This window comes from Octopus bimaculoides, chromosome 12 (genome assembly GCF_001194135.2).
Source record: "Octopus bimaculoides isolate UCB-OBI-ISO-001 chromosome 12, ASM119413v2, whole genome shotgun sequence".
NCBI classification, from domain to species: Eukaryota; Metazoa; Mollusca; class Cephalopoda; order Octopoda; family Octopodidae; genus Octopus; species Octopus bimaculoides.
The window spans coordinates 56,148,202-56,162,991 of record NC_068992.1 but is presented as its reverse complement, the minus strand read 5'-3'; the positions used below and the strand labels follow the sequence as shown (position 1 = coordinate 56,162,991).

The 14,790-nt window shown below is 35.7% G+C and overlaps 1 protein-coding gene across 3 annotated transcripts in view; it reads right to left on the bottom strand.

The window, feature by feature from the left end:
• Nucleotides 1-2,663: 2,663 nt before the first annotated feature.
• LOC106884397 (glyceraldehyde-3-phosphate dehydrogenase) overlaps nt 2,664-14,790 on the bottom strand; it is a 28,296-nt gene continuing 16,169 nt past the window's right edge. For all 3 annotated transcript variants that reach the window (XM_014935758.2, XM_014935757.1, XM_052972191.1), the window contains 10 exons: nt 13,052-13,095; nt 10,797-10,893; nt 9,592-9,698; nt 8,975-9,065; nt 7,717-7,832; nt 6,571-6,709; nt 4,864-4,958; nt 4,529-4,607; nt 3,634-3,815; nt 2,664-2,873 (listed from right to left, as the gene is read on the bottom strand). In XM_014935758.2, the coding sequence (XP_014791244.1) occupies nt 2,798-2,873; nt 3,634-3,815; nt 4,529-4,607; nt 4,864-4,958; nt 6,571-6,709; nt 7,717-7,832; nt 8,975-9,065; nt 9,592-9,698; nt 10,797-10,893; nt 13,052-13,083 (1,014 nt within the window). In that variant the 5' untranslated portion in view covers nt 13,084-13,095 and the 3' untranslated portion in view covers nt 2,664-2,797. The remainder of the gene's footprint in view (nt 2,874-3,633; nt 3,816-4,528; nt 4,608-4,863; nt 4,959-6,570; nt 6,710-7,716; nt 7,833-8,974; nt 9,066-9,591; nt 9,699-10,796; nt 10,894-13,051; nt 13,096-14,790) is intronic.

The following is a 14,790-nucleotide window of genomic DNA, read 5'->3' as shown; positions in this document are numbered from 1 at the left end:
AAACAAGGACGGATCATTCGGAGTTTTCTTTCCTCATTCGAGTTCCAGATCATCTCTGCAATTTCGGCTGGTTATACTCGAGACTGCTCTAATCTGGCCAGCCCCAAGGAAAAACTAGGCTAAGAGCACTAGATTCCTTGGTAGAAAGCAGCGAATGTATATGAAAACAAGGACGGAAAAAAAACGGAGAAATGGTACACAAAGACAAATAGTGGGGACAAACAAGGACAAAGGGATTAAGTCAATTACATTAACCCCAATGTGTAATTAGTACTTATTTAATTGACCCTGAAAGAACGAAAAGTAAAGTCAACCTCTGCAAAATTTGAACTCAGAACGTAATGGCTGACAAAATACCGCTAAGCATTTCACCCAGCATGCTAATGATTCTGCCAGCTCGCCGCCCTATGAATGTTTAATATCAAATCAAAAGTGGAGGAACGTGGCTTAGTGGTTAGGGATGTTGAACTTGTGATCGTAAGATTATGGTTTCAACTCCTGGACCAGACGATACACTTCATTCCACTCGGCTGGCAAAAAATGAGTATTCCTGCCAGTGTTGCCAACTAAAATCAGAATTTTATGCAAAATTTCAGTAGAAAAAAAATGCTAAAGACTAATTATATCAAAAAGCTTAATTTTTATTCACTTTCTTAAATTATATTCAGCATTGAGAAATAATTTCTTGAATTTCACTGATCTGATCACGTTCAGCTGCAGTGCCTAGGTCCTGACTTCTGTATACATTCATGGTCTCAATCTTGTTAATTGCTTTGGAATATTGAAGTTTTTGCAACATTTGCCATATCTTTTCAGGCCATATTTTATAGACAGTATTGATCCAAGCGTAGGAAGATGCATTTTGCTTTTCAATTTTGATTTGATTACACCCATACTACTGAACAGCCATTCAACTTCTGCATTTGAGTTTGGCAATGTCAGTAGATTAATGGCAAAATTTGTAACATCTCTAGAAAGGATTTCCTCCAGTAGCATCTTTATATTCCAAGACTTCCAGCCAGAATGCCTCAGTATTAGATGCATTTGTCCATTTAACTAAATGAATGTTATTAAACTGAATTTCAATTGAAGTAATTTTTTCCTCCTTTAAATGCATGCTTCTAAGACAGGTAAATTGGCTCTTTGAAATGTTGCTAAATATTCTCTACTGAAAAACATTTGTTATTCGTCAATATATTAATATTTCCTGGCAAACTGTATCTGAGCTCTTTATAAAAGAGCAAAGAAAAAATTTTTGTGCTCTTATGTGAATATTACTTTCTTTGGTGGCTGTTAGTCTTCTTGGTAATCATTTCTGCTATCTTTCTCTCGAAATTGTAGCCTAAATTTGGTTTGGGATCTGGAAATTTTTCAATAAAAGCATCCAGATCAAGTCTACATGTTGGCAACACTATCATATGATGTAACAGATTTGAAGGATCATCAAGTAGTTTTGCTGTCAACAGTGTTTGGTTCAAACAGTTTATTCACTTCCTGAACATGTTTTAAAATTGGATGCCAAAATAAAAAGTTCATTCCTAGAATCACAAAGCATTTTATGTAACGTTTGTGCTGTAAAGCATTTTTCTTTTGTAGTTGTAGTTTGGAAGCGAGTTTGCAATTCAAACCATTGACTTAAAATACTATTTACCACTGGTTCTATTGACAGCCACCTAGTTGTAAAAGAATTCACGATCTTCAAAGGTTCTTTAGCATTGATAGCAAGGTAAAGTTGTTTGTAGAGGTTTTGGATACCAAAAATTCTAAATTTATAGGCAAGCTTTCAGCACAAGTGTGGGATACTGCCAACTGTAAAGAATGGCATACACATCTTAATAGAAGTAATAATGGAACTTATTTTAATTTCTGGAAAACACCATTGTTGATTCCTATCATTACTCTAGCATTGTCAATTCCTATAGCCAGTAGATTTTTTATATCTAATTTCCTGAAATTGCAAGCCTTATGCCAAAAATTTGAAACCAATATAACAAAATCAAAATGAATTGAGACCACAGTTGGGCAGCAAGTGGGGGTGAATATGTGCAGAAAATATAACATCACTGGTATATGCACAAGATGCATCAGAACTGCAAGCATCAATCATCACCACTATTTTCAGCTAATTTGCATGGGTTGGCAGATTATTTACCAGCTTATTTCTCTGTTCGATGCTGCCAAATACCAATCCAAAACGAAGAGGGAAATATTCATATGATGAACTTTCAGTTCCTGTCTACCTAATTCACTTGCAAGGCTTTGGTCAGCCTAGGACTACAGAAGAAAACCCTCACCCAAGGTGATATGCAGTGAAACTGAACTTGAAACCATGTGGTTAGGAAGCAAACTTGTTAACCCCACAGCCACACCAGCATGAAAGTCCTTTGGAGCTGATCCACCACATGAGCCTCTACATGAGCGCTTGGCCTGCTAGAAATAGTAATTAAATTCCTTAAAACCACATACCACCATCTTCAGAGAAAGGTGAAAAAAACTTGAAAATGTAAAGCAAAAATCGTCTGATTATAATTTGAACTCAAAGTAAAAATATGTAAATAAATATTAAAAGTTATTTGAAATGAGGGAAATGACTCCTATACTATTAACTGGGTGAAAATAGAATAACAGTGGTGAAGCCAACGACAATGAAAAGAAACAAGGAGTTTGTATTTCATATTTTATTTAATTTATTTGTAGCAGGCGTCAACGGTTCCATCTGCTTAGGCAATCCTCTAAAACTGAAGGTGGGACCACTTTACAAGACATTAGAAAGACTACATGTGAGCAAAAAGTGGAGTTACTTGGAATCAACTTTCTGCATATGGTGAAGAAGATCGATCACTCTACAGCTGTAACCAAACTCATTGTCATACCTGAAAAGAGACAAAATTTTTTTTTTATTAGCAAGATGTTCAGAAATAGTTGCTATTCAGATAGTAATTGTCCAGGCGGGCCGCACGAGACACAGCTCTTCCCCAGGCGGGCCGCACGAGACACAGCTCTTCCCCAGGCGGGCCGCACGAGACACAGCTCTTCCCCAGGCGGGCCGCACGAGACACAGCTCTTCCCCAGGCGGGCCGCACTACCCAAAAACTTCAAAGCTTTAGCTAGGTGTAACATTTGCAATTATATGCCCTTGAAACATTAAAAATGCATGAACTTCAGCTTTTTATTAAGCCAAAATGAACTTCATGTTCACTCGTAAATAATGAAAAAAAATCTAATAAGGACAGAGAAATTAGAAGTATACTCAAATGTAAAACTGACAAAAAGAATACTTAAGGCCAATATCTCCAAGATATTTAAAGAAATGAATGGACTAATGGCTAAGAAACGGCATATCATGAATACATTCAACAGCAAATCGTTAATATGCTTACAGTGTATTATGCAGAATATTGTTTAGAAGTGGGCCCCCGTGCAGAATATCATCATCATCATCGTTTAACGTCCGCTTTCCAGGCTAGCATGGGTTGGACGATTTGACTGAGGACTGGTGAAACCGGATGGCAACACCAGGCTCCAATCTAAATTTGGCAGAGTTTCTACAGCTGGATGCCCTTCCTAACGCCAAACATAATATAAACATCGAAAACAACTCACACCACCACATAAATGACAAGGTTGACTTACCAAGTAACAAGTTTGACAAATGTTGGACTGAGCTGAATACCAGCACTTGCATCAAAAATGCTGCTCCTTTGATCAGACACGAAATCAGTGGAGACAACAGCATCTTCAGTGTAGCCAAAGATACCTTTCATCTCGTTCTCAGAAGCATGTTTAACAGCAGCCTTGATCTCATCATAGGTAGTCTGGTAATAAGAATTTAAGTTTTTTATTAGTATAATATAAAAACTAATATGTACTGCGACACAAGAATCTATATTCCACAATAAATTGAAGTTTTGATAATCATATTTCTTTCAAGTGTATAACAAATGAGTGATATAAGTATAACCAGAAATTGAAACTGTCACAAGCTTTAGTAGAGATTTATTTAACTCAAATGTTTGGGGTTTTTTTAAAAGCATGAAATTTTAAAATTTTCTTCTGTAAGCGAATAGTATCAAATGACTTAAGAATTCAGGAACTTGATACCAAGATACACATTTCCAAAGGACAGAAACAAACACACACACACACACACACACACACACACAACTTGCAACAGAGAATCAAAACTCAGCTCACTAATAAATTATCTTTCAATGTAAGTATCAATGGTTTCTCTAACTTAAAAAGAGCTGACAAACAGCTAGTAATCCATTTTTAATATATCTACATGATTGTTATAAATGAATTTTATTTCAGTTAGTCAAAATATAAATTGCTGGAAATAAATTTATGATTGTTATGACATTTTAAGTTAATAAAACAACTAGAAATTGATATTTTCAATTTTACTAAAGTTGCTGTTTATTCATAAAAACGTTTAATTAAAAACTAATTGTAGATTCAATTTTGCTTGGATACATATCCAATTGTACTTGCATCTATCATAAGAGATAATCACACAATGACCTACCTCTTTGGACAACCTGCATGTCAGATCAACAACAGACACATCAGGGACTGGCACCCTGAAAGCCATACCAGTCAGTTTTCTGAAAAGGACAAATAAAAAGGGTTATTTTCTTTCTAAAACAAATTCAAAGCAAAACCCAAAACCAAATATTTGACATCTTACAAAATTTAGAGACATTAAATCCAGTAATTGAATATAAATACATTCATTCTAGAATGTGAATGCCTTATAAGTCCAGAGTTTAGACGACCAATCCTTAGCTAGTTATGAATAAAACTCCATTGAAGCATTTAAAAAAATGTTTGAAAAAAAAAAAAAAAAAAAAAAACACCCACCCATTCAGCTCTGGGATGACTTTACCGACAGCCTTAGCAGCACCAGTTGATGAAGGGATGATGTTGCAGGCAGCAGTTCTGCCACCACGCCAATCCTGAAACAAGAAATTATTACATAAAAGTTCACATTATAGACATCAGCAATGGTTTTTTTTCCAAACTGCTAATTTTTGACACGAAATCACAATAAAGAATTGCTCAGTCATTACAGATAGCTTATCAAAAGTAGAATAATGAGAAGCAAATTCACCCAGATGGGATTTGAAATCAGCAGTGAGTTAGAAAAAAAAACTTGAACATGTAAAAATTAATTTGGTTCTGTAATATCAGCCCTAACAATTCAGATATTCATGTCAAACATTACTTATTAATGAGATTGTAAAATAAAAACACTTCAGTAACACGAGATAAATGAAACCATTTAAGGGAATCGGAGCTAAATTATTGTATTTGCATTATTATTGTTGTTGTTAATGCCCAACAGAGCCTTATAATTTGCACCTAACCTAAAACTGAATTTTCACCCACATTTCATTAACAATAAAGAATCCTCCTAAAGACACAAAGACAAGAAACACAGAATGCAAAAAACATGGCACTGAACATGAAGAGAACCCAAGAACTTGTATTCCAGGATCACGTAAAATTCTATGATGTTGACACCAAGAAACTAATATCGTAGACCCTTTCCACATTATTCCCACTACCATTTGTACATCTTCCTAATAATCAAGGGAGTCGATACCATCTTTAGATATTAAGTGAAGCAATGACTCCCACTGATCCTCTTCCATACATTGAAATAGCATTTTAATTTACCGCTATGCAGTAAATTAAAGCAACAGAACAAAATCTACAAGAGCCACTGCCTATGGGGAGTTCTCAACATCATTCCCAAACATCAGGCACCCAAACCATAAGCTGTTTACTTTGCTACATATCTACAAGACAGATCCAGATAAGCTTTAGAGTTGCTCCACATTTAAACTACATCTTGCCATTGAAGTGTAGGGCATGTTTATGCTGAATGGCAGAAGTTATATTTTGTTGGCGTTTCTCTAATGGTTTACTTTATGCATTAAAGAAAAAAGGGTAAAGACCCTCTTCAGTCATGAATAACCATGCAATTGCACCTAGAAAGTTACCCTCCGAGGGACAACTCTGGGCTAAGTTTTTATGGAAGACCAGCATTCGCCTAAGCATACCAGCCTTCCCTCTCCATACCAATGTTATCCAAAGGAAAGGCAAAAGCCAATACAGTTTGGCACCAGTGATATTGCAACTCATTCCTATGAGTGAACTGGAGCAACATGAAATAAAGTGTCTTGCTCAAGAACACAACACAAAGCCTGGTCTGGGAATCAAACTTACTACCTCGTGATTGTGAGCTCACTGCTCTAACCACTGAACCAGGCACCTTTATGCAGTGTTAATTATCAATTTATTGTATGTGTTACGTCATTTGTTGTAAGTACTGTATTTGCATTTGGCATCCAGTCATAGAAACCAAGCCATGAATCTGGTGCAGCCCCTGGCATTACTGGTTCCTGTCAACCCATCCAACCCATGCCAGCATGGAAACGGGCATCCCAACTTGGGTCACAATGAAATTCATTGCTAATACAATAAATTTCAATTAAATGTTCCAACCATAGGGCAGACCTAACCAAACAACAATAAATGGTATATTAAAAATGATGCACTTACCTTAGAGCTGGGTCCATCAACAACCTTCTGTGTCGCTGTATAGGCATGGATGGTTGTCATGAGACCTTCAATAATGCCATATTTGTCATTGATCACCTTAGCAAGAGGAGCAAGACAGTTGGTTGTACATGAGGCATTGCTGCAAATTGACAAGAAAGGAACAAATAATAATTTATAATAAAAAAAAAACCCAGCTCACTGAGCTAACAGTAAACAAAGCCAATAGGTTTCACTTCATCACCAATACTATACTGTTACTGGTTTAAGGAAAAAAAACTAGGTTTTAATGATAACCTACACGTAAGTAGAATTGATTCCAAGGTAGTTGGAAAGCAAAGTTATATAGTACCGAACTGCATAACCATAATAAAAATTGCTTAAATCTTAATCAACAAAGTTAATCATTAATTCTAAAAATTGTGGATGAATAGACATTAATACTTGTCTCGGTTTCTGCACATTTATTGGTTACTTTAACCAGGACATTTTAACAGGTCTGCAAAATACTGGAAATTGGTAATATTTACTGGACCAAATTTCCTCATTAGAAATGCTAATTTGAGATGTCCAACATGTTTAGGTTAAAATTAGATATTTGATTCTACCATCATTTAAGTAAGGATCTTTTGTTTGAAGGCTTAACATCAAAATAGTATATTCTGCAAGTACAAATTCAATGCCAAGATTTACCCATGAGCTAGGAATTTTCTGGAATTAGCTTTTAATATATGAAGCAAACTTCCAGAAACATTGAAATCAGCTCAATGGTCAAAATAGCTTTCAAAATTTGAATGCACAAATACAAATTGCGACATTAACTTTCAAAAATGCTGCAAGCTATTTTTGGCTTTCTAAGCTCATAGATTAAAAAAAAAAATGGCTATTATTTATGAATGGTAATTGGAAAAAATATTTTGCTTTAACCCTTTAGCATTCAAAACCAGAAACCATGCCAAAATGGACATGGGACCTGGATAGCTCTTCCGCCTGCCAGGTTCTGTCAAACCATCCAACCTAAGCTAACAATGGTGATGATGAGAATAAATAAGTATTATATTTGGTAGAGTAATCTGAGTGCTAAAGGGTTAATCCATGCTTAAGTAGTAGAGCATGTAGGTACATAAGTAAGTACAATAGATAACCTACCTGACTACTTTTAAGTCAGGGGTATATTTTTCATGGTTGACACCAACAACAAACATAGGGGCATCAGGAGATGGTGCAGAGATCACAACTTTCTTGGCACCTCCCTCGAAATGAGCCTGGAAAAAGAGAAAGTAGTTATACTTAAGTTTCAAAGTGGAAAAGAAAATTATAGAACAACATGAATGAGAAATTGTATCATTTATACATTTCAAAAGAGAAAAGTTCAGGTTTTAAATTGGAAGTAAAATGAGATTAAAAATGTATCTAGTTTTTCTTTATGCAAATCAATTTATTCCAAGTATAAAGAATACATTACTAGCGCTTATTTTACAATCTTACAAAGATGGTTGAATCTTCAATAAAAACAAACCCCCATATATTATTAATTTTTCACACAGACGAAACTTACAAATGCAGAGAAAATCTCCAGCATATATCAAGTTTTTAATTAACCCTAGCTTTCATTATCATTAACATCCACTTTTCCATGTTTACATAGATTGGACAGATTTTGTTGAGATGGAATGTTTTTTACAGCTGGATACCCTTCTTGTCACCAACCCCGACCAGCTTCCAAAGACTGATATCCCCATGACCAGACAAGTTTTCATGGGAGATGAAAAACAAAGAACACCACTTGTACGATGGTGACACTCATTTACATCTACTATGAGACAGTAACACGCATACAATGTATTTTAGTTTTCATCTACCAAATCCACTTAACACTGGTCAACCTGTGGCTATAAAAGACACTTGCTTAAGGTGCCCAAGCTCTAATGTTGACAAAACAGAAGAATGCAACCAGAAAATCAGAGCAAGACTCGGTATGCAAATATTAGTCCCGAGAGCACAAGAAAAGACTGTACCTCAGCAAAAGTATTGTGTTGAAACTTCTAAAAACTCTGGTCTGGACATAACAGGAGTGTGAATCAGATCCTAAGGGTAGCTAACACAAATCGACCAAGGGTGTCCTAAATGATGAGCTAAGGACAAATGCTGAGGATCAGTTGGGCAGCCCATAGAATGATAGGAGTAAGATGGAAGTTACTAACAGTAAGACAGTAAAAACTGCAATGTTTTGAACACCCTTAAAAGAATTAACATCATGGACTTATTTTCACTTCTCTAGGTTATATTTTCTTGTATAAATTATATGCAATATAAAACCTATCCACAAATTTTTATCTAGTAAAAGTATAAGACAAAGAAGTGATGAGAAAAATAAAATTTAAAATCGTCCATGTTGTTTACTTACTGATGCTTTCTCAATTGATGTGAACACACCAGTGGACTCTACAATGTAATCAGCACCAGCACTGCTCCATGGAATCTTGGCAGGGTCTTTCCTGGCAAATGAAATTCACAGTCAAAACAATTTCAAAACCATCTTCAAGTGATATTAGCTGAAGTATAGAAGGGTAATTTCAAATTCCCCCCACCCGGCTAAACTCAAATACAAATTCGAAAATTAAAATAGTGCACAATATCAGCAAAGATTAAAGTTTATTCGCCTTAACTCATACCCAACTCATATCTTAGCTGAAGTATAGAAAGGTAATTTCAAACTCTCCCACCCAGGACTGTTCCAAATTCAAATTTCAAAATTAAAATAGTGCACTATAGTGGCAAAGGTTGAAGTTTACTAGCCTTAACTTATATACCCCATCCATATACTCGTTTCCTGTCAAACTTGGGAAATGTTCAATTTAACCAGTTCACAAATCCATAATTAAAATGGACAGAACCAACTAAGCACAATGCTTCAGAGCAGAGGAATAATTCAATTCATATCTATATATTTCAGTCATTTTACCAAGAAAGCAAGAGCATTCTGACACTAAAATATGGAAATAGAAAATCTAGAAAGCTTACTCATTGAAGACAGCAATAGCATGGCCGTCGATTACAAGTTTGCCACTTTCAGTTTTGACTTCCCCAGAGTATTTTCCATGGGTGCTGTCATACTTGAACATGTAGACCTGAAATTAGTTAGCAGAAAGCATACATGGTGAAATTTTAAAAAAAAGCAAAATACCATCTATTAAGAATATTTAATACAATATCTGATTAGTTTGAGATTTCAACTCAGTTGCAATTCCGAAAAATTAAAATATGTGCTTTAATCTAGCAGTTTGCTAAAACAAAGAACAAAAGTTACATTGTTATTATTAGATTTCTTCCGGCCTTATATTCCAAATTCAAACTCCACCAAGGTCGACTTCACCTTTCATCCATTCAAGGGTTATGGAATAAGTACTAGTTGAGCACTGGGGTCAATCTACTTGACTAAATACCTTCCTCAAAAATTTCAGGTCATGTGCATAAAACAATTATCATTGAGGGTAAAATAACAGAATCAAAAGGTCTTTTGATTAAATACCAAGTTCATGCCTGGTAATGGTTGAGTGTCTTTTTTTTTTTTTTTTTTTTTTAAGAGTCTTCAACTATAATCTCAAGCAGACCAGTGCCTTGTGAAAAAGATAAGTAGAGAGAAACTGTACTCATGCTATTTGTGTGTGTGTTCTCCAGTATCATGAGACTGGGCAGTTGGTTAGGGGGAAGAATGCTCACTTGCCATGCAGGCAGCCCAGGTTTGTTTCGCAGTTGATGCGATGTACTTTTGTGGAGCAGGGATGGTTGTGTGGTTAAGAAGCTCACTTTGCAAGCGCATGTTTCAGGTTCAGTCCCACTGCACAGCACCTTCAACAAGCATCTACTACAACCCTATGCTGAGCAATGCCTCGAGTGAATTTAGTAGACGGAAGTTGTATGGAGGTTCATTTTGCATGCATGTGCATGCATGAGCACATGTGTCATACCAATGCTTGACAACTACTGCTAGTTTGTTTATGTCTCCATAATTTAGCCTGACAAAAATGACAAGACTTAAAAAGTACTAGGATCAATTTGTTCAACCAAATCTTTCAAAGCAGTGCCCCAGCATGGCCACAGTCCAATGACCAAAACAATTACAAGATAAAGCAATGGCCCATTTAAGAAAAAACACTAGGGCTATCTATTGTATCAAGAATCATTAACTAATTACCCAGTGGTAAACAAGATCAGTTAGCACTTACCATGTATTCCAAGTCAATGAAGGGATCATTGATGGCTACAACTTTAGCCCCTTTCATGATGGCACATCTTAATACAAGACGACCAATACGGCCAAAGCTGGAAGAAAAAAGAAATTTTAAAAAAGGAATCAAAATGAAAAAATATAGAACTGCATAAAATTCAGCAAGTCATTCCAAACCACTAACCAATAATTATTACATTATAATTTAAGTGAACTCATGCTACTGACCCACTTAAGTTATTTCCTTTAGCACCTGGCATCTTCAAGTGCTTTGAGAGAATCTTGGCCATTAATGAACCCTTAGACATGTAAGGGCAGACCTTAACTTGGTTTCTATGACCAAGATTACAACACTGCTCTCACTACCTCATTCCAAATGGGAGGACAATCCATCACAGGGTTAACTTCCCAGCTATCATCGGAATGCAATTACAGCCAAGTGGACAGGAGCAGTGAAAAAGGTAGTGTTGCTTAAAAACAGGATGCACCAATGGTCCAAAAATTGAAACGATAAGCTTAGTTGTAAGAACAACACCCTATCCACTAGGCCTGCATGCTTCCACTTCAGCAGACACTACCCTGTTACAAACATTTTGGAACCAGGTCTCCAGGTTTGAGAATTATCTCCCTCCTTCTGGTCTCAGAAGCAGTCTTTCCATGTGACTAGAAGATAAAAATACAACTTTGGACAAGTGAACCTTTATGTAACCATTCAACATGCTGGACATAGCAGTAACACCAGCAAATCAATTCCTACCATTGTCAAAAATTTATCATAGCTGATACTTCCTTGAGCTAAATAAGATCATACCAAATTCCAATAGGAATAAAGCCCAAATTCCAATAGGATTAAAACCAAAACAAGCCTCAGAACCCTTTTCAGGATGTCAAGAAAGAGGAATTTATCCTTAAACTAAAACCAAGCCCGAATACTTCCAACAATATATTGCCATAGTCACTCAAGAGCTGATGGTGAAATTAAAGAAGGTGACAAATTAACCCTTTAGCACAAACTAGTCATATCTGGCCCAAATATTTTACCAGTTTTATGGTCAAACCAGATCCAGCCTCCTTTCACACCCGCCCTACAATGTCGTGAAACCTCAAAGCTACATAATGCACAACAATGAATAAATAAGCATTACATTTGATAGGGCAATCTGAACGATAAAGGGTTAAGATGGATTTATTTAGAGGACAACCATGAACATCTTGAGGTTTGTAGATATTATACAACTTTTTAAGAAATGAAAAATCCTGCAAGATGACATACTTTATCACTTTCATTGATTTGCAAAATAATATTAAGGTTATCAGTGTATCAGAAGTTTGAATTATAACTTATTTCACTATTCCACCCCTCACCCCTGCCTCCCTTTCTTTTGCAAATAAGCCCGATTCCAAAGTCCTTTGTATAACCCTTTAGCCTACTTATTGATATCGTTTTGAATTAATCTTAAAGTTACAAGATAATGCAGTACTTCATGACCAACATTTCAATTTCTATATTAATTTTAAAAAGAAAATTACCACAAATCTAATTGGATTTTCTGATGAATTGGTAGATTTACAATGTATACAGCAAGATTATAGAACAATTTACATACTTATTCTTAAAGCCTCTATGCAGGTTCAGATGCAAAATATGCTGGTCGCTGTTGTATACATCACAGAATAACTTCTACCCAATACAACAGTGTTCAACATACCTGGCTCACTAGCACACAGCATTCTGGAACACCATTTCAACACATCAACCAAAAGCAGATATAACGGAGCCTAAATGAAGGCCACTGGCTTTATACTTTCAATAAAAATTGTTTACTGATTGGTACCTATATTTGTCAACCCATGAAAAATCATTTGCACTATGTACAGTGAGAATTGGAGTGATTATTCACATTTATCCTTAACCTGTTTAAGCAAGTTTGGACACAAAATATGATGGCTGCTCTAGTGTACGTCATAAAAAGTACCTGGCTAGACAAGTTCGGAATAAATATGCAAATAATCATTCCAGATCTCACTGTACACAATCTGAATTTTGCTTTGCTCAGGAGGGCTTTGCAGTGGTGTCACTACCTACCTGAGATCAGACCAATTCTTAACTGCATGACACCAATCGTTAATTTGAATTTCAGAATTCTCTCCCTTGACAGAAGCTAAATTGACTTTTCATTGCAGATGGGGTGGGGGGGTAAACCTCAACCGTTAACCTTTATTCAACCATAAGAGAATTATTCAAAAACTTACCCATTAATACCAACGTTATGATTAGGAGCCATTTTGTTTACAGACTGGAAGAAACAAGAAAATATAAATTAATATTTTTAAATATATCAGCGTTTCAAAATTAGTACCTGTAAAACAGACTATTAACATTGTCTTTGTAGAAAGCTTTTATTTGGATTCACTCAAAATAGACTCGTGTACATGTGCACACATGCCCATACGTACACGCATGTGGACACATGCATGCACACACACGCACGCATGCACGTGCGGATGCAAAAGAATTCATTCCTTCTGGAAAGTAAAGGGAGTCAAAATAAATATCAATACTCTTACTTGTGTCAGTCATTTGACTGGCCATGCTGGAGCAGCACCTTTAGTCGAGCAAATCGACCCCAGGACTTATTCTTTGGAAGCCTAGTACTTATTCTATCGGTCTCTTTTGCCGAACAGCTAAGTTACGGGACGTACACACACCAGCATCGGTTGTCAAGCGATGTTGGGATTGTTTTTGTTTGTTTTTCTGTCACTAATGCTGTACATGGAGCCAGAACTGTAGCAGAGTAGAATGGATTACAGCAAAGTGTAGTGAGAATTTTGAACCAAGGTCCCTATTTTCAACATTTGTAAACCCATCTCTTTCAAGGAATATATAATGCAGGATATTGACTGCATATAACTGAGTTGACAGTGGGGAAGCACCTCAATCATAGCTTGCAATATTTTCCTTTGTAACCAACTATTTAAACTGTTTACAACACCTTACAGTTTTTCCTATGAAAGTTTTGTTGGCACATCTACATATATTCAGACGAATATTATCAATGTCCCTAAGTAAAATTGTGGCCTTGTATTTCATTTCATATTCTGGATACTTTGTTAGTTTCTATCATGATTATGTAAAGTTAGGAGACTTGTAGTTCATCTGATGTTGGTACAATGATACCCTGTCTATCAAAACCCATCATACCTGTGTAGATCTAGGAGTTGCTGACGAAGCATTGCAATGTTACAACCAAAACCTTTTGTGAAAGGTTGAGTCCATCTTACAGAGTAGGTGCAAGGGTTGTATTAGTTCACTATAAGCAAATATCACTGTTAAAACTGATTTTTTTTTTTTTTTTTTTTTTTTTTTTTTTTTTTTTACTGGCAGTGTGAAGGTCAATGCTAGCTGCAGAAAATATTTCAATTGATTGGCATCCATCTTACCTAAGGAGATTTATTTCATTTGCATAAAACCATGGAAACCAAAAGAAAGCCCCAGCACAACATTGAACAGTATTTTGTATAGTAACAGATTAAAAGGTCTCGTGGAATTTAACTATACTCCAAGTTCAAGATGACCCAAAGTCAACTTTTCCTGGTCAATTAGAAATTTTAGTGTTGGGCACGAATCTGTTTAAATCAGCTTTTTCAATGGATAACATCAGTGAGGTGGAGATATTTGCATACACAGGGAACTGCCAGTCTTTCTCAAAAAAGTGTTGCCCAAGCCTAGATGTGTGCAGATAACTGATCATCCCAAACCAACAGAGGCCCCTAACTATAAAAGTTTTGATGGTATTCTCAGGTTTCTTGGCAGATTTTCTAAAATTTAAATAGAAGAAACAAACTTTACGTACATTTTCTGTAAGAAAATACAAGACACAAAAACACCTGAACAAACATATAATAACTTCAATAATGAAATGCAATTTTATTTGATAGCAATGGAGTTGAGTTTGATTTTTCTTTTTAACAGAACATGCACAACTGATAAA